At 45.9% G+C, this 26,154-nt stretch overlaps 1 protein-coding gene across 3 annotated transcripts in view; it reads left to right on the top strand.

The window, feature by feature from the left end:
- GSR (glutathione-disulfide reductase) overlaps positions 1-26,154 on the top strand; it is a 203,972-nt gene that overhangs the window by 122,198 nt on the left and 55,620 nt on the right. For all 3 annotated transcript variants that reach the window (XM_078676503.1, XM_078676504.1, XM_078676505.1), the window contains 3 exons: positions 19,585-19,639; positions 23,024-23,123; positions 23,858-23,944. In XM_078676503.1, the coding sequence (XP_078532629.1) occupies positions 19,585-19,639; positions 23,024-23,123; positions 23,858-23,944 (242 nt within the window). The remainder of the gene's footprint in view (positions 1-19,584; positions 19,640-23,023; positions 23,124-23,857; positions 23,945-26,154) is intronic.

Genomic DNA, 26,154 nt, shown 5'->3' with positions numbered 1-26,154 from the left:
CAGGAGATGTCAATGTATGATGTTTTTCCAAGGTTGATACTCCTAGCCCGTTCGGACATCACCTCAAAATTTGAGATTTGCAATCTGTGACTATTGAGTCTGCATCAGGAGCCACGATATTTGTGCAGGAAAGATCGTTTTCCTGTTTGGAATACATGATTCTGAAAAAAAACTGCTCTAGCTGGGTCTCGTTTACACACTTTTTAGGTCAAGCATGGGCAGCGCATGCCCTGGAGCATGCTGTATTGGAGTATGGAATAGAAGTCCCGCCCACTCTCCGCCAATATTTTTCATTGTTTTGTCTCAATGTCCTTCGTAAATGCTGGTTTCTGATTCTTTCAAAGGCTTGTTAGTCCCTCACAGGCCTATGCTAGGCCGGAGCCTGGCTCATCTTTTTTTCTCTTTCGTGACTCCTCCATCCACGCACCGCCCACCCAACCCGCCTACTGGGATCTAAGGCAGGCTCAGGGGAGGCGCACCCGCCCCCCACACTCACTGGCAGTCCTTGATACAGGTCCCTCTGACTCCAGGTCCCAAGGCCGCCACACACTGTCTCAGCCCCCTTAGGCCGTCCGACGGAGCATCTGCATGAACCAGTTCTGCAGATCTTGTGGATCCCCACTGATCATCACTGGCCGTGCCACCGCTACTCTGCCACACTCACCACGGAGCCCGACTCGAGCAAGCACCCAGATGGGTCAGGAATAAGTGTCTCCTCCACAAAGTCATGCTAAATCATGTCCACTATCTTTTTGTGGCTGGTCATGAATTTTGGCTCTAGGAATAATGACCATTGAATTTAAGAGCCTTTTGAGTTCTTTCCCTGAGCAAATCACTGTCAATAAGTGTCCTTCCTGCAGTAATGATAAGGAAGAATCCATGTAGTCCCTGTACTTGGAACCATTCCGGGGGGTGCTTAGTTCTTGCCAGATTGGATTATCCAAAGTGCCCAGTAACCCATTCTTAAAAGAATGTTATGCTTTGAGGAATGCTTTTTGCCAGGCCACATTTGAGCTTAGGAAGAAAATGTTGATAAGCAAAAGGTGGAGCCATGCAATCTATGCGCTCCAGGCCCCCCCTCTCATTATTTCACTACCCTATGGTAATGTGGGAGTCAGTTTTGCATAAGGATTTTAAGTAGGGTTTTGAGGATTGGGCCATTGATGATTTTGACAGAGTTGCAAAGGCAATTTTTTTATTTTTTTATTATTCTTTTAGTTAGTAAAAAAAACCTTTACATTACAGTACAAACAATCACCATAACCCATCTTGTCAAATTTACATTACTTTTCAGAGTTTCGTGTTTACAACAATTTACAGTTTCAGAGTTTTCGTGTTTACAACAACTTACAGCATTCAGTGCCAAAGCACAATGTTTATACATTTAGTCACCAGTCTCCTCAGCCCCTTTTTAGGTCTCGCGTGCTGTACTGCGCACATGCGCAGTCGAGCTCGCAGGATTTTATGTCTTAGTTTTTCTAGCGAGGGTTAAGCCCCGCCCCTCTTCTCCATTGGCTGGCCTCCTAAACGGTGGCCAGCCATTGGAGAAGAGGTCCTAGTGACGTTCATCTTTCTCTTTTAGCCCTGTCCTTTTCATACTGGGTTCCTTGCCTTACGTTTGTGGAAAAAGCTTTCTTATCTTCTTTATGGGTTCAGATGGCCCCATAAAGAAGATAAGAAACCTTTTAAGTCAGCAGGAAGTCCGGGAGCCCAGTCTGAAAAGGACGGGGCTAAAAGAGAAATGTGTACGTCATCGATGTCTCAGGAAACGTGTATGCTTGCTGTTTTTGTTGCTCCTGTGCCTTGAGGACTCTACAGGGCAAGTGGTACCTATGCTCCCAAGAGGCTTGTGTCCGGCTATTAGCTCCCACACTGAAGTGCCTTGAGGTCACTGTGCACGGTCAAGCAAGAGGCGACCACCAGAAGAGGCGTGAGCGGAATGCTGTCTCCCATACCCCTGCGCCTTGAGGTCACCGTGCAAGGACGAGCAGTAGAAATCCAAACAAAACGATTATACCCGAGCGCTGCCTCCCTTGATCCATTTTCTTGCAGAAACTGTGCGAAGACACACACCAGCGATCCGCCACGGAGGTTTGTGCCTCAGTGCAGACTCCTTGCTCCAGCGCCTTGAGGTCACTGCAAAAGAACAAGCAGCGTCAATCCTCTCAGCAGGGGTGGGGACACGTCTGACGAAATTGCCAGGGCCGCTTTGTGTTCTCACTGCAACCCTGCAGACACTGGTCTGTACCGTACATCTGGCGTCAGCAAACAATAGACATCAGTGTCGAGGAACTTTGACGTCCGATCTCGCATCAGTCACACACTCTCAGCTGGTTAGAACTCTGCCTTTTACTTGTAATTATTTACCCCGAGCATGCTGTGGGCTTCTTACTGAACTGTCTATCTAAGTAGTGCATGGTTAAAATTTAAGTGAAGAAGCATTGTGAAAGTCAATCTGGTGGTGTGGCTAGCGGGTGTGAGGGATTGGGGACGGTCGCTAGAGAGGATGGGGCGGTGATTTTTAAAAAGCGCCATAAACCGGTCAGCGCTGGCCACTTCATAGCACTTCTTCAGTGAAAGAACCAATATTACTGGTGCTCATGGAAAGTGGTCCAAAACCTTCATATTAAATTGGCACTATATAATGATGCAAATAAAATACAAAAAAATAACTAAATAACGGCATTGCGACATGTTTGCAAATGTGTTTTTCCTGACAAGAAGGAAGGGTGAAGTGGAAGGTCTGAAAGCAATGACATTAGAGTTTTGGAAATTAAAAGCAAAAACAGAAGGATGGGGGTTTATTGAAAATAGTGAAGGAGGGGTTTAAAACAAAGATGGAAGGGTGGGGGGTGACATTGAAAACAACAATGAGAGGGAGGAAGTTTAGCAATCGTCTTGAAAGTCTTGCATGCCGCTGGTGTCCCCGTGCTACAGCGCCTCGAGGTCTCACTGCAAGAACAAGCAGTAGCGATCATTTCACTAGGTGTGTGTCGTAGCGCTACCTCTCACGCTCCAGCGCCTGGAGGTCACAGTGGAAGGACACCCGGTAGACATAGTTTTAGGAGTCGTGTGATGCTGCTGTCTCCTTTGCTCCGGTGCCTCGCAGACACTGTGCACGGTCAAGCAGTAGCGACCCCCTGAAAAGGCGTGAGCGGAATGCTGTCTCCCATACGTCCGCGCCTTGAGGTCACCGTGCAAGGACGAGCAGTAGAAATCGAAACAAAACGATTATACCCGAGTGCTGCCTCCCTTGATCCAGTGTCTTGCGGAAACTGCGCAAAGACACACACAAGCGATCCGCCCCGGAGGTTTGTGCCTCCGTGCAGACTCCTTGCTCCACGCCTTGAGGTCACTGCAAAAGAACAAGCAGTGTCGCTCCTCCCAGCAGGCTTGTGTCTGAGCGTTGTGTGCTGTCCTTCAGCGCCTTGAGGACCCTGCGCAAGGACAAGCTATGTCGATCCTTTCAAGAGCTTCTGTCCACTAGGAGCTCCCTTGCTCCAGCGCCTTGAGAACACTCAGAGGACAGACACAAGCGATTTTCTCAAGAGGCTGGTGTCTGAATGCTGCTTCCCGTGCTACAGTCCAGCGCCTTGAGGTCACTGTGAAAGGACAAGCGGGAACAAAAGGTAAACGATGCTCTCTATGAGACACGTTTACTTTCTGTATTTCCCACGCCGTACCTTAACCATGAGCAGGGAAATGAAGGGTGTCACGGGTCTATAGGTGGCACAAGGGGTCCAACCCGTGGTGTTACCAGGGGTCAAACGGTAAGTGATGTTGCAACCGCTACCCTTGCCATTTTAGTGAACAGATGTTTCGGTGTTTAATTCTGACTCTTTAAAGCTATGATAAAAAGATGATATCATGTATGTTTCTTGTACCTTTCAAATGGGGGGACATAACCTTAACAGATTATCTGTTGTGCGAGTGTCTCAACCTTACATTCGCTTCTCTAAATGCACCCACTGAGTAGGGAGACACAGACCAGCTCTCTGTTTAGCAGGGTGCAGACGTGTTATGTGCATTGAACGTTATAAAAGATGAATGTCAAAGCAGCAACTACAAGGGAAAGTGAGGTTAACATTAAACACTCAGTCAATCAAAAATAGGGAGGAGGAATGAGTGTCCATTTGCTTCCCCTCGGGACGTTTTAAGGTTATCAAATGCAAAAATAAATTTTCGCAAAAAATGGACACTTGTAACAAGTCTAAACCATTGGATAGAAAATTTGTGGTATTCTCAAAAAACGCAATGTGTAAGATATTTGTGCGGTGTATATTTTCGTCCGCCCCTACATTGCAGTTGTGGCAATTATCATCGAATACCACAAAGTGTAAGGTGCCTGCCTCATCCAGAGGCTCCTCTGGTCTAGGTTTGCAGTATCCAGAGATCCGTAAATGGGGTAAAACAAAAAGTGGAAACCCCAACAAAAAAGAAAATGAAAAAAGAAAAATGAGTTTGTATTAAAAAATATAGGTCCACTCCAAGTAAACTTTAATAACGGTGAGGAACTATAGTGTTTAAAAAGGTTGGTACTTATACTAGATCGGGCAACTAAATCTAGAAGTATAATGTAGTAATCTTTAAAAGAGGTGTCGACATGTTTCAGCCCCCTATGGCTCAACGGAGTCTGTAGGGCTTTCCTCAGGACTAAACAAAACAAACAATACACAGGTAGTTACTCACACGATTTGTGTAGTTACTGCGATGGCTTACTAAATCAATTTAGTCAGTGGCCAAACATTCTCTTATAACCTGCAAAAGAGAAACACAACATAGGAATATACAATACATGTATTTATGTATGAATTCACGGAGGCACCAGAGCAGAATTCTGTCTCTAGAGAATATTAATATTATTGTAAAACTTTTACTATGGTGGACCATGGAAGGCAGGGGGGCAAAGGACTGAGTAGCTGATAGAACGATACATTTTGAAAGTTTAGTCGTAGTAACGTCGTATAGTACTCAGATGTTATGTAAATACCGCTCAAGGGGTCTTATGTGGTGAGCGAGTATCATGCAGAAATACTATCTCATTGATGACCATGAATACAGTGCATCACATTACAAGAATGGCGTGGAGCTTAAACACAACGGCCAAATGTAGTAAATACAATACATTGATTACCCCTCGGAAGGAAAGAGTTCAAGGCCCCAAACGGGGCTAAACCCAATCGATCGTAATCGCTTTTAAGTCTTTAGCCAACATGTAAGTAGCGATGGGTACACAAGGGGGGGAGGGGAGAGACGGACAGCGTTCTTACCTCAAGTAAAGTTAAAGTGAGGCTTCGTCAGGGGATACCGGTAGTCTGATACCACAGAGCTGTGAAGGAATGGAGACATACAATGAGCTCACTCGCCTTACCTCAAACCAGTGGAGGAAGTGGAAGAACCAGCGTATTGCTGTCGCCATTACCCGCATGGAGCGAAACTGCCGCCGCTTGTGCTGACTCTGCCCCTGGACGTTGTCAGGGCGTCACAGGGCGTCTTTTAAAGAGGAAGTGACAATTACATGTTTCATAACCCGAAGGGTCAAGGAAAACGTCAGATGATAATGGTGCGAACAATTAATTCAGATTGCTCTTTTATCAAGTAAAGACATCAGAGAGTATTTATAGGAACAATTAATTCAGATCGCTCTTTTCCCAAGTAAAGGTGTTGTATACTTTAGGAAAAAATGATGGACATATGAATTGATATGTATCTCACTGATTAACGGATCGCAGTGCATTCTCACCAAAATATATATAGACTGGTATGCATGTAATATTTCATTGAGGTTCTCACAGGAAAAGAATGCAAGAACATATGGATTGATACGTATCTTACTGGCTCATTAGTTACAATGAAATATCTCCAGATTTATGCAAACTGGTGCCATGGAGGATTATCATTGAGACCCCCGATATGGGTTTTCAAACGGTTTACCCATCTCTGCTCCTTTTCATACAGCTTTTTTTCGGAGGTGTGGCTTTTTTCGGTGAGCATCTCGATGACAGTCCAGTGTATTTCATCACATGTGTGTTTTGACTCAAGGTAATGAGCACAAAGTTTGGTGGTAATTTTATTGAGTCTGATGTTGCTCCTATGCTCCCCAATGCGGATTTTCACTTTTCGACAAGTCATCCCGATCGGTCGTCCAGGCGGTGGAACTTTGTTTTTATGAGTCTTCGGAAGTGGCAATGGTGTTGCGGAGCCATGACGCAACACCATTGCCATGATGGTTTATGAGGCTGAAATAAATGGATGGATATCCAAAAAAGAAGCAGACTACCTGGTAACAAGTGAACCAAAGATACCATACTTTTATTCACTTCCGAAGACTCATAAAAACAAAGTTCCACCGCCTGGACGACCGATAGTTGCTGGCATCGGATCACTGCTAGAACCGGTGAGAGATGGGTAAACCGTTTGAAAACCCATATCGGGGGTCTCAATGATAATCCTCCATGGCACCAGTTTGCATAAATCTGGAGATATTTCATTGTAACTAATGAGCCAGTAAGATACGTATCAATCCATATGTTCTTGCATTCTTTTCCTGTGAGAACCTCAATGAAATATTACATGCATACCAGTCTATATATATTTTGGTGAGAATGCACTGCGATCCGTTAATCAGTGAGATACATATCAATTCATATGTCCATCATTTTTTCCTAAAGTATACAACACCTTTACTTGGGAAAAGAGCGATCTGAATTAATTGTTCCTATAAATACTCTCTGATGTCTTTACTTGATAAAAGAGCAATCTGAATTAATTGTTCGCACCATTATCATCTGACGTTTTCCTTGACCCTTCGGGTTATGAAACATGTAATTGTCACTTCCTCTTTAAAAGACGCCCTGTGACGCCCTGACAACGTCCAGGGGCAGAGTCAGCACAAGCGGCGGCAGTTTCGCTCCATGCGGGTAATGGCGACAGCAATACGCTGGTTCTTCCACTTCCTCCACTGGTTTGAGGTAAGGCGAGTGAGCTCATTGTATGTCTCCATTCCTTCACAGCTCTGTGGTATCAGACTACCGGTATCCCCTGACGAAGCCTCACTTTAACTTTACTTGAGGTAAGAACGCTGTCCGTCTCTCCCCTCCCCCCCTTGTGTACCCATCGCTACTTACATGTTGGCTAAAGACTTAAAAGCGATTACGATCGATTGGGTTTAGCCCCGTTTGGGGCCTTGAACTCTTTCCTTCCGAGGGGTAATCAATGTATTGTATTTACTACATTTGGCCGTTGTGTTTAAGCTCCACGCCATTCTTGTAATGTGATGCACTGTATTCATGGTCATCAATGAGATAGTATTTCTGCATGATACTCGCTCACCACATAAGACCCCTTGAGCGGTATTTACATAACATCTGAGTACTATACGACGTTACTACGACTAAACTTTCAAAATGTATCGTTCTATCAGCTACTCAGTCCTTTGCCCCACTGCCTTCCATGGTCCACCATAGTAAAAGTTTTACAATAATATTAATATTCTCTAGAGACAGAATTCTGCTCTGGTGCCTCCGTGAATTCATACATAAATACATGTATTGTATATTCCTATGTTGTGTTTCTCTTTTGCAGGTTATAAGAGAATGTTTGGCCACTGACTAAATTGATTTAGTAAGCCATCGCAGTAACTACACAAATCGTGTGAGTAACTACCTGTGTATTGTTTGTTTTGTTTAGTCCTGACGAAAGCCCTACAGACTCCGTTGAGCCATAGGGGGCTGAAACATGTCGACACCTCTTTTAAAGATTACTACATTATACTTCTAGATTTAGTTGCCCGATCTAGTATAAGTACCAACCTTTTTAAACACTATAGTTCCTCACCGTTATTAAAGTTTACTTGGAGTGGACCTATATTTTTTAATACAAACTCATTTTTCTTTTTTCATTTTCTTTTTTGTTGGGGTTTCCACTTTTTGTTTTACCCCATTTACGGATCTCTGGATACTGCAAACCTAGACCAGAGGAGCCTCTGGATGAGGCAGGCACCTTACACTTTGTGGTATTCGATGATAATTGCCACAACTGCAATGTAGGGGCGGACGAAAATATACACCGCACAAATATCTTACACATTGCGTTTTTTGAGAATACCACAAATTTTCTATCCAATGGTTTAGACTTGTTACAAGTGTCCATTTTTTGCGAAAATTTATTTTTGCATTTGATAACCGTTAACATTAAACAGCCTGCCATCAAAATTAATTGATTCTGCAAGACTGTCCTATAAAACCAGCCATCGTTGGGTCATTAGTGCTTTCTTAAGGCCAATGCATGCACAGAATAGCATATGGTTGCCTTAAAGATCTCCACCAGCAGAACGTGTCAGAAGAAAGCAGTTCACGCACATAACATGCACCTGCCCCGCTCTACAGATGGCAGGACTGGCTCAAACCAATTTGGGGGGCTCTGTGTGGGGGGGCTCTGTGTGAGTGTGTGGGGCTCTGTGTGTTTGGGGGGTCTGTGTGTGTGTGGGGGGTCTGTGTGTGTGGGGGGGGTCTGTGTGTGGGGGGGCTCTGTGAGTGTGTGGGGGCTCTGTGTGTGTGTGTGGGGCTCGGTGTGGGTCTGTGTGTTTGTGTGTGGCATTTGCGAGAGATTAAGCTATTGGCATTGTAAATGACAATGCCATTTATTTATCTGTTTTCAAAACCAACACATAAATGACAATTTTGTTATTTCCAATGCCAATAGCTCTAACTTTTGCAAAGGCAAGACCGTTGCATTGTAAATGCTTGTTCTCTTAGATATTTAGTCAGTGGTTCCCATATATCTTAAGATTTGGATGTTTTTGGGAGTTCATCTGCATATAGGGCTAGCGTCTCTTTACAATATACCAAGCTCTTAACACATTGTTCCAATGTAGGGATTGCTCCTCTTCCGTAGTTCATTGCCACACGCCTCTTGGCCATTAACAACGTTATTGCTGTAAATTTGTATATGCCTCCTTTCAAGTTTGGAAGTAATCGTAGCAAGCAGGTTTGCGGACTGCACTGTATCATGTTTCCAACCATTTTGTTTACATTTCTAACAACCTATGACCAAAAGGATTTGATCCCATCAGTTCCATGCTAGGTGCATAAACTCTGCCACCTATTTCCCACATCTTCGGCACGCATCACTGTCTTTGATCCCATATTTATATAACCTGGCAGGGGTGTAGTACACTTGCTGTATATATTTAAAATGTATAATGCGGAGATTGCACTTGGACATTAACATCTCTGTTTAATTACTGCATATCACTCATTCCTCCTGTGCAAGCTGGGGTTGTAACTGCATTCCAGCGTTCTAATGCATATGTTGGAGGTGTTCTTTTTCTCTTCTTGTGCACTCTTGCATAAGTTGGTCACTAGTTTGCAGCGTGTGGGAGCCGCCAGCAATATCTGTAGTGTATTTAGTGTTGGGTGTTCCTTTGGGAACGTCGGATACAGCTCCGTCAGCGCCTGTTTGAGCCTATGATATAGAAAAGTAAAAATTAGTGTTTTGTATATATTGTAGGTCGTCAAGGGTGATATACCTTTGGGAACATGTCAATCATCCTCTCCTGGCCTACCTGTTTTAGTACCTTGAGAGCTCCCCCCTCCTGTAACTAAGATATCCGGGTGATACTCAGTCGGTAGCAACGGGGCATAAAGTGGCAGTTTCCCTGCTCTTCCCCCTAGTGTTTGACACGCTGAGGTTGTACAGTGTATTGTATTGATTTCTGTTTGTGATATCCCCCTATTGTGATGCAACAGCACATTCCATATAGGGTGTGCATCGCCCTCCTCCACCACTAAATGTGGTGTATACACATGTGGGTTGTACCAATAGTGCGCAAAATGCGCCTGGGCAAAGATCTGGTACTCCAAATCCTCCACTTTGGTAAGGCATAATTAGGATTTCCATCTTTAATCTGGGCGACGAAGCAGCCAAGAGTTGACTAAGTAATTGTGAACGTATATTTGTGAAGAGTTCGCTAGGCAGGGTAATGGGAATATTTATAAATGGGTAAAGGCAATCGGGGAGCATTATCAATTTTAACAGCACTATTCTGTCTGCCAGCGATAGGGGCATTGCTATCCATCTGTCAACCCTGTTTTCAAATTTGATTAGTGACTTGCCATAATCTTCCCATATAACTAGGTCTGGATTTCTGTGTCCCCATACTCCTAAATATTTCACAGGTTGTGGACCCCTCTAGTGGGTATTCAAGCTAATATGGTATCATGCATTACATGAATGGTATAATAGTGGATTTTCCCCAGTTGATGATGAGGCCTGAGAACTGTTATAAACAAACATATTTGCATAGTACTCTTTCCAGGTATGTTTCGGGTTCTCTCACATAGAGTACCATATCGTCCGCATATAGAGATATATCTGAAAGAGGCTATTAGTTATACATTCCTTTACTTAGAATTACCCCCAGGCATCAGACTGGATCTGGAGAAATATTTCTTAACAGTACCCCTGCGTGTCGGTAGGTGGCGTTGGGCGACTCATAGTCCGTCATCGTGGTCGCAGGGATGACGTTGCGGTATCTACTTAGACACCGCCCCTGCGCGCTGACGACACTGCCGATCCGGAGAGAGCGTGCCGCGTAGTCACTTTTTGACTAACCCTTTTTCGACTTTGGTCGAAATGTTTTTGAGTCATTGACTCCTGCCACACGAGGGATATCCAGCCGTCGGCCCGGTTTCAAACCTTATCACTCCTGTCACAGGTTGATGTCAGTCACTGATTCGCACCTCTTGTGTATCTGGTGCCTGGAGCGCGAGCGCGACCATGACCGTGCTCTGACAGCCAGGCCCTGAACCTGAAGTTTTTGGAGGAGTGGTCCTGAAAGCTTTTAGAGGCCCGGCAGTCTGCTCCGTGCCATTCGAGGCCCCGGTCGAGGAGAAGGTCGCGGGACCGTTTGAGGAGTCGCCACTATTCGTCCTTGAAGTCTTCGCACTCCTCTGGTAAGTCGAAGCACAAGAAGAAGGCAAAGAAGCATCGTCACTCTTCAATTTCTCCGCATCCGTCGGCCAATGTGACTTGGGACCCGGAGCGTCGTCGCTCTCTGGCTCCTTCTTTGGAACCCACTGGGACGGTTGGCGCTTCCCTCCTTTTCCCGGAGCCAAAGCGTCCCATGCACAGCTACGTGCATTTTACGAAGCACTGCACAGCAACTTTGCGCAGCCCGACTCCGCAGGTGCGCCTTCGAGCCCCATAGACTCGGCTGGGGGCCCTGGGCCTTCGATGCCGGAGGCTCTGACTTTGGCCCCGCAAGGTCCCCAAAGATTCAGGCCTGGATCCGGATCGGCACCGGTCGACCTCACGGTCCCTGGTGCCAATTCCAGTGATGACACCCCACATCGGCTGCGCCCCCAAAACAGTGTCGACCACAGCCTCACCCCCGACTTGGACACAGCGCCGGACCGATGTCTGTAACAGTGCCGGAGGGTACTTTTGTACCGCTGTTTATCTCTGGCGTTCCCTACCGCCCTGAGTGGCAGCCAGAGGAGGGTGAGGAGGACTGAGTTGGGTCTGTTGAACCTCTAGCAGAACAACTTGAGGAGCTGGACTGGTGAGAGGAGTCTGGTGATGCCAGTGGTCTGGATACCCCCTACTGTGGCTACGGAAGAGGGAGCTTCCTACGCTGTGGTGTTGCGTAGGGCGGCTGAGGCCTTGGGCCTCGAGCTTCCTACGGTGGCTGTCGGAACTAACCTCTGCTGCCTTTTAATGAGGCCCTCTCTGTCCTCCTTCTGGGCACTTCGTCCAAGCCCAGCACAGGGGCTGCTGTGGAAAGGTTGATTGCCCAACGCCACTGCCCGGCCCAGGGTGACACACTTTTCCTCTCCTGACACCTTACCCCTGAGAGCTTGGTGGTCAAAGGCTCATCCTCAAAAGGCGCATTCCCTACTGCTCCCCCAGATAGGGAATCCAAGAAGCTGGACCATCTTGGGAAGAAGATGTTTTATTCCGCCAGCTTAGGACTGAGGTCGGAAAACACCGCATGTCTCCTGGGCCGTTATACACACACGGTGTTGTATACGGTCACTCAAGTGCTGCCATAGTGCCCGGAGTAGGCCCGGCTGTGCTTGCCTGCGCTGTTTCTGAGGGTCGAGACTCCGCTAAGTTTACCATCCGGTGTAGGCTTGATACCGCCGGCTCACTGGGTAGAACGGTTTCCACGTTGGTAGCCCTGAGGCGCTACGCCTGGCTGAGAACATCTGGCTTCTCTGGGGATGTCCAATCCACACTTTTGGACATGCCCTTTGATGGCCGTCGCCTGTTTGACAAGGCGGACATCGCGCTCGAGCTCTTCAAGGACTCTAGGGCCAGGGCCAGATCCTTGGACCTCGCAGCAACTTCTCGCCCCATGCAGTCTGCTTTTGTGGCTACGGAAGGGGTGCCCCACCACGTTTTACCCAGAGCCACAGGGCAGTGCAAGCTACCCAGCCTATGCATGGCCGGGGATGTGGGAGCCACCGTTGCGGGTCTGGGGGCCAGCGGGAGGGCCAGTCCACCAATGTTCCAACCCCCCTCCCCCTCCCTGCAGCAGCCACCAAACCTTCCTAGTCTGACCTTTCAGGGCCACTAGTTGCCAGTGGGCGGCAGTATCCGCTATCGTCTCCCCCACTGGCACAACGTCAAGGGGCTACTCCCTCCCCTTCGAGACTAGCCTTCCCTCCATGCCACCAACACTCCATCGCATGTCGGAGGATCGTTTGGCCCTTCTCCACCAGGAAGTTACGGCTCTCTTGGCCAAGGGAGCTATTGAACGAGTCCCTGTGCCAGAAGTAAGTTGTGGTTGCTACTCCCACTACTTCCTGGTACCCAAGAAGGACAAAGGCCTGCATCCTATCTTAGACCTCATGGATGTCAAGCGCTTCCTCTGGAAGGAGAAGTTTAAAATGTTAACCTTGTCTGCCCTCAACCCTAGAGACTGGATGGTAGCGTTGGACTTGCAAAACGCTTATTTCAAATCCCCTTCTTGCTTGCCCACCGGCGTTACCTACAGTTCACGGTAGGCCACAAGCATTTTCAGTTTACCATGCTCCCCTTTGGCCTTAACCGCACCCCTCAGGTGTTCACGAAAGTAATGGTGGTGGTCGCAGCTCATCTGCACAGATCAGAGGTTCCAGTCTTCCCCTATCTTGACGACTGGCTGTTGAAGGCGGGCCTGCCCCAGGTTGTCACCACCCACCTCCAGATTACGGCGGACCTCCTGCATTCGCTGGGGTTCACTATCAATGTGCCGAAGTCGTACCTGATTCACTCTCAGAAGCTCCTTTTCATCGGAGCAGCTCTGGATACAGAGCAGTTTCGGGCGTATGCTCCCGAACAGCCAGCCCGGGATATTCAGGCTATGATACTGATGTTTCAGCCTCTATCCCGGATTTCAGTGAGAATGACCCTGAGGCTGCTGGGCTTCATGGCCTTTCGCATCCTGCTGGTAGATGCGGGCTCTGCAGTGGGACCTGAAGTTCCAGTGGGCGCAGCATCAGGGAAATGTTTCCAATGTTGTGCAGATCTCGGAGGGGACTGCAAGTCATTTGTAGTTGTGGCTCATGAACTGGGATTGGGTCAATGGCAGATCCCTCTCCCGACCAGAGTTCGAAGTGGTGTCGGATGCGTCACTCCTGAGATCAGAGGTCTCTGATCTCTGGCATAGTCTGGGTTCCACATCAACCTTTTGGAGCTCAGGGCGATTCGTCTTGCACTGAAGGCATTCCTTCCTTCTGTCAAAGGAAGAGTAGTGCAGGTTTTCACGGGCATCACCACCGCCATGTGGTACTGCAACAAACAGGGCGGGGTAGAGTCGTGAACCCTATTGCAAGAGGCTATTCGCCTTTGGACATGGCTGGAACATCAGGGCATGACGCTGGTGGTTCTACACCTGGCAGGTTCCTTGAACGCCAGGGAGGACAAACTCAGCCGCCGATGCATGATGGTTCACGAATAGCGTCTTCAGTCAGAGGCGGTGCAATGTCTCTTTCGGCAGTGGGCAGAGCGTTGGTTAGATCTATTCGCCACCAAAGAGAATGTGCAATGTCAGCAGTTCTGCACTTTGGCGTTTCAAGGCGCACTCGCTCATCGCAAGTGGAATTGGGGACCCCTGTACTCCTTTCCGCCGGTACCACTTCTGCCCAGAGTGCTGAAGATCAAGCGCAACTGGGCCCAAGTCATTCTTGTGGCTCCGGACTGGGTACGAAGAGTCTTGTACCCTGAGCTCTTGAGCATGGCCATCCGTCCTCCGATCAGACTGACTCTTCGGGGGGATCTTCGGTGGCAGCAACCGGGGACGATCCTCCACCCGAACATGTGCAGCCTCCACCTCCTTGCATCGAGATTGAGCGGCGACAGTTGACAGCTTTCGACCTTCTACCGAAGTCTGCAATGTCATTTTGGCAGCTGGGTGTCCCTCCACTAAAACAGTATACACCTGTAGATGGAACTAATTTGTGGCATGGTGCCTAGCAAAAGCTGTGGATCCCCTTTCTGCCACTCTTCCAGAGGTTCTCCTCTTCATTCTTTCTTTGCCCAGCAGGGCTCTGCTCTGGCCACTCTTAAAGGCTATCTTTCGGCCATTTCGGCCTGTCTTCGCCTTCCTGATCAGCCTTCTCTTTTCAAGTCCCCGATTGGTATCAGATTTCTGAAGGGCATTACTCATCTCTTTCCTCCTTCTACTTTCGTAATGCCCCAGTGAGACTTGAATCTTGTCCTCAGTTATCTTATGTGTGCTCCCTCGCCACTACTTAATTGTCCTCTTCGTCTCCTTACTTTGAAGACTGCTTTCTTGTTTGCCATCACCTCTGCTCACAGGGTGAGCGAGCTTCAGGCTTCATCTTCCAAACCTCCCTTTCTTACTGTCCGGACAATGTGGTTCTTCGTACTAGGCCTTCTTTTCTGCCCAAAGTGGTTACCACTTTCCACATAGGTCAGACCTTCACATTGCCCACCTTCTTTCCACCTCCGCACCCTTCCAAAGAGCAGTAAAAACTCCACCGTCTGGACCCAAAATGTGCGCTTTCCTTCTACCTTGACTGCACGAAACACTTCCGGGTGGACGATCAACTCTTCGTGGGTTATGTGGGCGCAAGTGCACAAACGTACCATCTCTCAATGGGTTGTCCTATGTATTAAGATCTGCCAAGTCCGTAGAGATGGCTTTTTCTGCCGTTCTGTTCTTTACGACTTCCTGGTGTGAACTTAGTTCGCAGACCCACCTCTTGGAATGGTATTGCAGGGGTATCTATTGTAAGGTAAGGAATCTATAACTAATAGTCTCTCTCAGATGAACAATTTACTTACCTTCGGTAACGATGTATCTGTAAGAGGCATATATTAGTCATAGATTCCTCACCGCCCCACCCATCCTCCCCGTTCTGCAAACTGACTTCTAGGGAGAGGGACTCCCTTACTGGGCCCTAGTTTGGTGCACCAGTGGTCAGTGTCTTGCATGGCTTCTGGCTTGGAATGTCGTGTCAGAACTGACATCAGTGCGGAACAGGGTCTAAGTAGACACCGCAACGTCATCCTGGTGACCACGACGACGGTCGCGGAGTCGACCGACTGCACCTACCGATGCGCAGGGGTGCTGCTAAGAAAAAATGTCTCCGGATCCAGTCTGACGCCTGGGGTAATTATAAGATAAGGAATTTTTAACTAATATATGTCTCTTACAGATACATCATTACCAAAGGTAAGTAACTTGTTCGTTAAGCCGTCTGTCTAAATCGCAATGCCGAATCCCTGTGCTGTTTCCTTATGATGCATGCCAATGGTTCTATCATTAAAGAGAACAGTAACGGAGATAAGGGCCAGCCCCGTGCCTCTGTTTATCTCTATCGGTTCTGATGTATACCCTTCTGTCCGTACTCCCGACACTGAGGACCTGTATAAGATTTCTATCCATTTCAGGTAGTCCCATTCTTTCAAGTATCTGGAACATAAAGCTCCATTCTATGGAATCAAATGCTTTAGCGGCTTCCAGCTTAACTGCCACCACTTTATGCTCTGGGTTGAGTTGGTAAAAGAGTGCAAAGAGTGTTCGGAGGTTATGGGTGGTGGACCTGGTTGGAATGAATCCCAATTGGTTTGAAAATGCTGTTAATGTCATCAGGGGTTCTAGTCTATTGGCCAAAATATGGGCCAATATTTTGGCGTCTATATTGATCAGGGATAACGGCCTGTAAGAGTCGCATCTCATCTGGGTTTATCTTGTTTGAGGTAAGTTATTATCAGCCCTTTAAGTGCAGCGCACGTTCAACGGACGTCCGTTGAACGGTCCGGTCCCGCCAGCGCAATAGAACGTTCCGCACCAGCGCGGAACGTTCAGCGCAGCGGAGGGGTTAAGGCTTCCCTTATTGTTGTTGGAAGAGTGCCTTTTTCATATGCTTCTCTGTACATTTCCAACATGTGTGGGGTCAGCAAATGTTTTAAAACTCGCCACTGAGTCCATCTGGCCCTGGCGCTTTTCCATTTGGCAATGAGTGTATCGCTTCTGTCCGCTCCACTTCTTCGACGGGTTGACTTAAATACTCCTGCTGTCCCTCAAACAGCCATGGGAGCGATATATCATATAAGTAGTTATCCAGCTCTTCTGTCCGGAACTGCTTGAGGGATGCATAAAGGCTTTCGTAAAAACTCTTAAATTGAGACCGTATTCCCCTTGGTCATAATAGTTATTTCCTTCTTCCTTCTTCGCCCGTGATCTGTGTGATGGGATGATGACGTTTATTGATTGCTATTTTTGTTACAAGGGTGTGGCCTGGTCTTCCTCCCTCTCCAAATGCCCTTGCTACATGCCTTTTGGACCAGTAGTGTGCTTCTGTTTGTGCTAGTTTCTTATATTCTGTTATACGGTCTCTGATATCCGCTAAAGTGACCTGACTCGTCTTGGTATCGTATTCCTGCTCTAGTTAGGACAAGGTGTGTTCTGTTTGTTGCATCTGTGTGCGGATGTCTTTCAGTATACCCATTTTTGTATTTATGCATACCCCTCTTATAGTTACTTTGAAGGCCTCCCATAGAGTAGAGGAGTCACTAACCGAACCCTTGTTGATTGTAAAATATTCTGTGCTTGCTTACCTAATTGTTTCCCTAAACATCGGGTCCAGCAGCGCCTCCGTCCTGAATCTCCATGTATATGGTCCCGGGATTCATTCTGGGAACTGCAGGTCTATCTTAACTGTGTTGTGATCTGCTTATTTTTTATTTTATTTTTTTAATATGTTTTTATTAGTTCCAAAATAGAGCAATGGAATCATTTCCAGGATACACAGGCAAGCAGATGCTCATATAGCGGCAATACAACCTGGTCGCACCCAGGGAAAAGTGGCAGAGACATGATCAGTTATTGCGTTCCGTACTTCAATGCTAATGCGCCAGATGTCAACAGGACCCTTGAGAAGCAAATGTAGTAATAACAACCAGTTGTCAATGAGCGTAATGAGAAAACATCCTTGCTGCACATTTAGGACTACCAAACGAAACTTACCCCCCTTCCTCTTATCCCTCCTCCCTCCCCAGCGTGTCATATAAAACAAAAATTATGGGAACAGCAAGGTGTACCACAAGGGAACACAATAAAGGTCTGCTACAGCAAGTATCAAGGACTTTGTCTATGCCGGAGGCAAGTGTAGTAAGGGACGCAATAGGTACATATAGCAAGGTAATGCATATACTGTGGTCAGGGCAGAACAGCCGGGTCATCAGTCAGGGGATCTTCGTCCAGATCAGTGTCTGGGACTTTCAGCAAGACCACTAATGCTTCCCAAGCCCTTGCTGCTTCCAAAGCGCTCTCACTATTTGCCCTGTTAGCCAGCTGTAATCTAACTGTGCCTTCGCATTCTGCCCATTTAAGGAGGTCAGCCTTCCATCGCTAGACACTTACGCCCTTGATTTCCAATGAGCTGTAATGTCTCTTTTGGCCAAGAGAAGGCCCAAGTCATAACATTTACCAGTAATCTTATTCTTGGATGTGTGGGGAAACCAATGCAGCAGACAAAGGCCTATAGTGGGCTTTACCTCTCTACTGGGTTGTGATCTGATAGCATCCTTGTCAGGTGCCCCACCTTTGCAACCCAGGCGTTTGTGCCAGTGGTCACCAGCCAGTAATATAGCCTGGACCAGGATTCATATGCTGATGAAGCATGTGTTCCCTCCAACCAATCTGGATATGGATCCTCCAGGGATCCACCAACCCCATCACCTCCATCCCATCCCTTATAGTTCTGGCTGCCCTAGGGTTTTGCCCCATGATGCCTTACTTTGTCCTTACTTGGGTCTAGATGTGTGTTCAGATCCAACTCCGCCCCCCCCAATATTATTTCTGATTGTGGATGTGAGCGTAAGGCATTAAATATATCTGTTTAGAAAGCTGGATCGTCCACGTTTAGCCCGTACACACAGAGCAGCGTTACTGATTTACAGTGCAGACTACTCTGCAGTACAGCATACCATCCGGATGCATCCATGGCGAAGTGTGTAACCTTGAACGGCGTTCACTTTCTCACAAGCGTTGGCACCCCCCTGCCTTGCGTACGTGGAGTACAAGGATGACAACCTAGTTCCTGCCCAGTTTGCGCCCACCTTATTCTCTGTGTGTTCCATTAAATGCGCTTCTTGAAGAAGCGCTATTTGAATGTCATGCCTGGTGAGAGAGGTCAGTTCTTGCCGTGTTTTCTTTGGATTGTTTAATCCCCGGACATTCCATGTCAGGCATGCTAATTTGATGTTGCCGGAGTTACCTGCGAGTGCCAACTCAACGGTAGGTTAGCTTCAGCTGCATTTGATACCTTGTATTTGTACCCTATGTGTATCTTCGGTGTGCTGCAGGTTATTCAAACTTTGAACCTGTTTCCCAATGCCTCCCACCCCCTCCCACTTCAGCATCCCAAACATGCTAAAGACACTTTCCCTCTTACCCCACCTATTAACTAGCTTTTGATCTATAACAAGTCAGTCATTTTGGGTTCGCCCGCTTGAAGGGCTGTCGGGAGCTTGTACTCCCCCACCCCCGCTCCCCCAGTCTTGGAGGAGGGGCCAGGTGTTCGGATGATCCGTTCAGACGGTTGTGACATAATGTTAAGTGCCAGATCCCAGTACTGTCCTCCATAGGGGATACATGCTCAATGCCATGTCCTGCACCATAAATTTATTGATCTGAGTCGTCTCGTCTTGAATGCGAAGAGTATGCTTCTTCTTGTGATAAGTGGCTATCCTGGATGCTTGATTTCCAGAAGAGGGATGACGTCTTTTCTATATCTTGTGTCTAATGCATCTGCCAAGCATACATGTAGGAAGGTGGGGGCAGCCTTGTTTTTTTCAGATCATAATCCACCCCATACCCTATTGCAACAGAGCTGTGCATTATTTAATCCATTCACCTGATCTGATTTGTTACTGCCTCACATGGGCAAAAAGATTTTGTCCGTTTTGCATTTAAACAAAGTTTTTTGCCTAGCCCTCATAACAATTAGCGTAAGATTACTTCAGGTCGGTTTTTAATCGTGTAGGAGATAAGGCATGCTTTAAGGTGTCATGCGGACGGAGAGAGCATTATTGTGCGAGGTTGACCGCCATATCCTTATTTTCCAGGTGCCAGTTTAGGAATCACAAGTGACGGCTTTTTTGAACTTGAAGAACTGCCAGGGTAAGATGTTTCCTGTTTTTCTTATTGGGAGCCTTCTCTAACTTTAGTCAATCTCATGTTTATGATAACTTGTGTGCAATTTCTGATCTTTGGTGTAATATCTTGTTTCAGCACATGTGAGTGTTTTAGTAAAGGTTACACGTTGTATACTTATGTCTACAAACATATAGGGCCCGATTCACAAATGTAAAATGAGACGAAAGTCTAACTTTACGACTTGTGGTATTCACAAAGGGCATTTACGAGTAGTAAAAGCCCTTTGCGATACCGAAAGTAGTAAAGTTAGACATTTGTCTCATTTTAATCGGGCCCATAGTGTGTGTGCTATTACTTTAGTGGAGGAGGTGGGATCTCTAATGCTTTTGCAAGATGGCGTGACACACTTAAGGAATCACAAGCACCATTTGATAGTTTTTGCATACAATTTTGAAGGCCCTCCTGTAGAAACACCAGGGGAGGGCCTGGATAAATCACAAAGCTATAAGTGTTATCCCTGTTTCTGGGCTCATTGCCCTTTCTTTAGAGCGCTATTGTGTATGCACATAGAAACCACTACAAACACACTATTGTGTATTCTTGTGTTTAGCTACTGTTCTGCAAAAACAGCCAGTGTTCTCCGGTTTCCTTAACTATGAAGTGATCATTGTTGCCTATAAAGTTGTTTAAAATTGTGCATTAAAAAAAATACAAGTAGTCCAGCATGGCCATGCATCTGGTTAGTAGAGACAATGCAAAGAACAAATACATAAATTCATGAGATAGAAAAGTTGTCCTCAGAAATAAAACAATAAGTTTAGTCTTAGGGCCTGATGCATTAAGGATCAGGTCGCAAAGCAGTTAGTGTTTTTGCACAGCGGATTTACTCTCTCAGGCTTATAAATGCGAGAGACTGAAAACCTCCATACCTGCCTTTGAAAAAAGCCAGTTTTGCATCCCCACTCTTGTAAAGGGTTTGGAGCTACAGTTTATAAAAATGGCCAAGATGGTATTGTCTTCTAAATCGTGGCATGTGCTCTCTGGCCTGAAGCCCAAAGCTGACATTTAGAAACGGGATCTATCCTTCATGGATGAGCTTCGAGTTTGCGAATGCATACCTTTTGCTTTCGGGTTCGGTACATATCTTTGTGACTCATAGGAAGAAGAGAGATAAACCACACATCCTCGTTTCTTATAAGGTGCAATGTCTTACAATGTGGACATAGTGAGTTGCACAACGATTTGCGACCTATATTGTCACTCATGGCCTCATGTACAAAGTGTTTGAACAGGTGCAAAACCTCATTGTGACCACTAGAAAACACTTTTTGAAATTTACTCAACCCAGTTAATGGATCAGAACAGTTTTTCAGATTGTTAAATGGGTTTAGGAAACAGTAAGGAACTGGTATTTGAAATAGACTTGTTTAGAGCTTCCTTTGCAAATACCTATTCATTATGGTTAACAATCATGTTTTGTGACTGGAATCTTGTTGGAATACATCAATATTTTACCACTAACTCAAAGGAGGTGGTAACCCGTTCACCAACAGGAAGGATGTCCCCAAAAGGCTTTTGTGAATATGACAAAAACGTTTTTTAGGCGTAGGCAGTGGGTTATAAGACCACTGCCCTCTCCTAAAATACGTTTATGTAGCTTTTCATTTTTTTTTTCCAAACGCATCCTGTTTTCAGGCTTCATTTAAAAAAAAAAATAATAATAATAATTGGTTTATTTAAAAGCAGTCGCAGACTTGGTGGGCTACTGCCACCAGCCTGCCACGATAACTGTGATTGAAGGTAGGTCGAATTGTGACCCCCTACAATTCTGTATTTTTAGATCATAACCTGTTATGTCCTGAATTGGTCAGTTCTCAAAATCGAAAATTATTTGGTAAAAGTCGGTGTGCAATTTGCAACCACTTTTACACCGAATCGATTCTATGTGCATGAGGCCCTAAGTACTTTACACACGTTTTTGGTACTTGCAAAGCCTAAAGTTTTGTGCAGCACATGCTTTAAGAGTGCAAAAACATTTTGTACATGAGTAAGCTACATTCTCGCTAGGCAGATGCTTTAATATACACTCAAATGAACATGTTGATGCTTGTGATTTTGGAATCTTAAGGCCGTATGTATGAACACTTTTCCCCATATTCACTGATGGGTAAAACCCTTACATACATCAGGCCCTTTGTGTCTACTATAGTCCACTGAATCCCTTCATTAGATGCTAAGTTAACACTGCACACGTAAGTTAAGGATCTGGATGGTTGAAGCTGAACCAGAGCTGCCAAAGGAAACTGAGCAGTGTCCACTCTGCTTTGTTCCGTGAGTCAAATAAATGAACACTAAGGGCCCGATTCACAAAGTTAAACTTAGACCTGAAGTCTAAGCGTAGACTTCAGGTCTAAGTTTACCTTTGTAAATCGGGCCCTGAAAGGTCTCGGTGTGGTCTATTGCTTTGTCAGCGGTTTTTCCAGATAGATTTTGCAAGTAATCGAATGTTAAGTAGAAATATTGTGGAATAGAAAAAAAAACATTTATCCTCAAATATGTCAATTTAGTTAATCTCATTTTATGAAACTGTTTCACATGAAGCAAATATTACAATTAGGAGTGACTCCAGAGTGTTGGGGGCCGCCAAGTCATGAACTTTTAAATATTAAAGGCAATACACTAAGGCAGTCAATGTGAAACTTGTTGTCCCTTTTTGGGCATTTCAAGATGAACACTCGTACCAATCCAGATCTGCCATAAGTAGCATGTGATCCCAGCCAGTGTCAGCAAGACCGGGTGTCGAGAACTTGGTGCTTAATTAAAGCTCTCCCTAACCAACCCCATCTGCCTGCTGGCATCACTGGGCATCAGAGATGGCAGGCGAGCTCTCTCTGCTCGGTGTGTTCACCAGGCAATTCCGATGTGTTTTTTTTATCCGTGATACATAGGTGTACTGTAACGAGGGTTAATAAGATTTTGGGAAGGAAGTTGAAAGACAAAATATTTTTTATTGTTCCCATTTCTTCTTTTAAAATCTTTGCCTTATTTGTAGCACACAGAGAACATTTTGCATACACTCTAGTCTCCTGAGGAACAATGAAAACCAGCACAATTCCAAATACATTATTCCATTTGGTCGCCAGTCCGAACTAAGCACATGGTGCTTGGAATGTGCACATCAGCTTGTTTATTTGAAAATGAAAAACTATCGGCATCAAAATGGCCTCCATGCGAATTGTGAGCCCTGGGAACCCAAACCAAGGGCACAAGCTCAGTGCTGCCATTCTCTTGTTTTTTTTACACACCTACATTTGCTTCATTATGTGGTGCATGGGGAGATATCCCTTTCCTGTTTTTCCCATTTCCTCTTCCTTTTGAAGACATTCCTGTCGTATGTGTTCTCCTTAGGCGCAGTGTCATTGTTGGGGCTGGTTACATTGCCGTGGAGATTGCAGGCATCCTTTCAGCACTGGGATCCAAGACCGCATTGCTCATACGTCAGGATAAGGTAGATTTGTTGTTTGTTCAAACAGGTCCCCCCTTATTCATGTAGAAAACTGAGAACAAAGTAGACCTCTGTGGACTGTAAACACACCATTGGCAAGTCTCTTCATGCTCCCATAAGTTCAGGCATGTTTAAATTGAGAAGTAAAATTAAAATACAAGGAAAATGGTTATTCCAAACTTTGAAATAATATCACCTATGCAAACCAGTTCAAAGATGGACGAGACCTCCTAGCGTGGAACTCCAATATACATATTTCTCGATTTGGATAAACAGGGTGAGTCAAACCACAAGGTAATGGGTCTGCAGGAATGGCTGATTGTGGCCAGCATCTGCGACAATATCGCCCATTAAGACAGATGAGCTACAAACGAAAAATAAACTAAACCAAAAGTATATTATAGTGGCCCCAAGTAGTCACAATCTTGTGGTTACTATTGAGTTTTTAAAGAGTGGGGTAGAAATAAAACACTGGGAGATGGTGTTTCAGTGGAACTACTTTTAAGGGTACTTAGTACACAATATTTTGAAAAATGTTTTCCCCCTTAGCTTAAAATGATAGAATAACCCACCTAGCTTACTGCATGGTTCAGTGTCTGGTTAGTGCATGTGTGGTGAACTTTAATTCTCAAATGCTTTCGATCCAGCACCTTTTACCTGCTGTGATATTTATGCACATAAAAAGTAATATATTCTTCTTCTCCTGACTGACATACGTATGGATTTATTTGGCATAGGTTCTGAGGAACTTTGATTCCATGATCAGTTCACATTGTACCCAGGAGCTGGAAAACGCTGGCATTGATGTCTGGAAATTTTCACAGGTGAGCACCCAGAGTTATTTAAATTGGTTAATGATACAAATAAATAACCAACATTGCACTACAAATTTAATATAGTATCCTTTTGAAGAACGCTGGTGAGTAGACATAACCGGATAAAAGTATGGTGAAAAAGGAATAACTGGTATGAATGAGGAGAGGCAGAGCAATCACATGGAGCACTTAGTGCGCAGAATAAAAGCTGCTAGTCCAACTCCTTTAGCTGACATTAGAAGTCAGGAGACCAATTGTTTAAATCCCTGTAAAGCCAACTCCGGCTTCACCCTTTTGACATTGCTAAATATATTTCTCACAATTTTAATATAACACTAATTGGTAATGAGGGTCTTAAGGATGACACATGTGGTAGTAAGCACTATATAAAGAAATCAAATGATTATTAGTTATTGTTATTCTGATTATTTGTGCACTTTTAATTTCCCTTCCACTTCAGAACGCTTCTCGGTGTAGCATAGTTGTGAACTGATATGAAAAGAAGTTTTGTGAGGTGGTATGGTACATTTATATGTAATTACTTAAAGGTGTGGTTTTATTTGATGTCTGGCAGAGAAGCATGGCCACGTACAATGAGCTTTGGTCAATATTTGATGATTCTGTTTAATGCTTCTAAGTACATGTTCTATATTATACATTTTAATTAAGTTTAACCCCCTGGCTGCGGGCGTGGTCATGACGGCTCCCGGCCGTCATCAGCACACGCCCACCGTAACTGATGACGACCGGGAGCCGTCATCTGCACCGAAGGGGTTAAAATTGTGAAGTTTCTATATCATGCCTTTCACATATTTATTTAGGTCAGAAAAACTTTATAGTGATATACAGAATCAAAAAACCAAGTCCCCCTCCCACCTTTTTAAGTGCACAGAGAAATTCGTTTAGGATTATCTAATTAAGTTACTGTATCATCATCATCAAACTTTATTGCGGCTGTTGCAGCCATAAAAGCACATATACATTTTAACAATACAATAAAATATGATCAATAGCAGCATGAGGGATTGCAGTTTCATTATATTATTGGCTCATACAATTTACACAGGGATCAAGGGAGAACAAGGGGGTCAGGTTCGAGGCATGTGGGCTGCTAAATTCATATCTATAGCATAGATCGCCGCCTAGTGTTGGGTCCGGATGATTGCACATTGTTGTCCTGGAAGAGTCTTCGAAGTATCACGAGATAGGTGGCTCCTCCCCTGGACTACAGTGCGCATGGGCATCGACTCCATCCCCAGATTGTTTTTTTCCGCCATTGGGTTCGGATGTGATTTCGACGTCTCCAGTTCGGAATCGTGATAGAACTTTTTAAAGGCCAAAAGGCCTTCTTTGCACCGTCGGTATTGTTCGCGTTCGGTCCCGTATATCTTCCAGCTCGTGGAGTCGGATATCCGGGGGGTCGTGTGACTCTTCGGTGATCGAGGCCCGGTCGACGCAGCAAGACTTCGACGGCATGGAACGGAGTCCGTTCAAGAAATGTCCTGTGTGTGGATCCAAGTACCCACACATTGACGTCCATCCTGTGTGCAACAAGTGCCTGTCGCCGGACCACGACGAGGCCAGCTGTATGGCCTGTTCAAGATTTCGATTGAAGAAGACGATCAAGCTTCGGCGCGTGGCGCGCCTCGAGGCCCAGCATTCGGCTCCTGCACCGGTGGACATCTTTGACGACCCCGAAGCAGACGAGCAAGTGCGTCACCTGCAGATTTCACCTACACGGGTGGAGGTCGAGTCCGACTACGGAGCGGACGTCCACAGTCAAGACATAGAGGAAATCGTCGAAGGTAGGGGACGACGAAGCATATGGGGCCATGGAAGATAGCTCGGAGGAAGAGCTATGCCCCGTTCGTACTCTTACAAATGCTCCGGTCACGGGATCGCCACACGGCCTTACCCAAGACCTTACAACTCAATCCACGGCCCCGCCTTCCGGCCCGGCTACGGACACCTCCGCGGAGCCGCCATTATTGAAATCGAAACCGAAACTGAACCTCGGTATCGACGAAAACAAAGATGGCCGAAACGCCATCGAAACCGAAGACGTCTGCTCCACCATCGACGCCGTCGTCTTCGGGGGCCTCCAAGTCAATGAAAGCTGTCGACCAGGCAAAGGTGCCGAAGGTGGTCAAGGAGCCAAGCTCGAAGAAGGCAGTCGAGCCGGTGTCAACCAAGGCGGACAAGCCAACATCCACGAAGGC

Source organism: Lissotriton helveticus, chromosome 2_1, assembly GCF_964261635.1.
Source record: "Lissotriton helveticus chromosome 2_1, aLisHel1.1, whole genome shotgun sequence".
Lineage (NCBI taxonomy): Eukaryota > Metazoa > Chordata > Amphibia > Caudata > Salamandridae > Lissotriton > Lissotriton helveticus.
The sequence above is the reverse complement of the archived record's forward strand: the minus strand, read 5'-3'. Positions and strand labels throughout refer to the sequence as shown.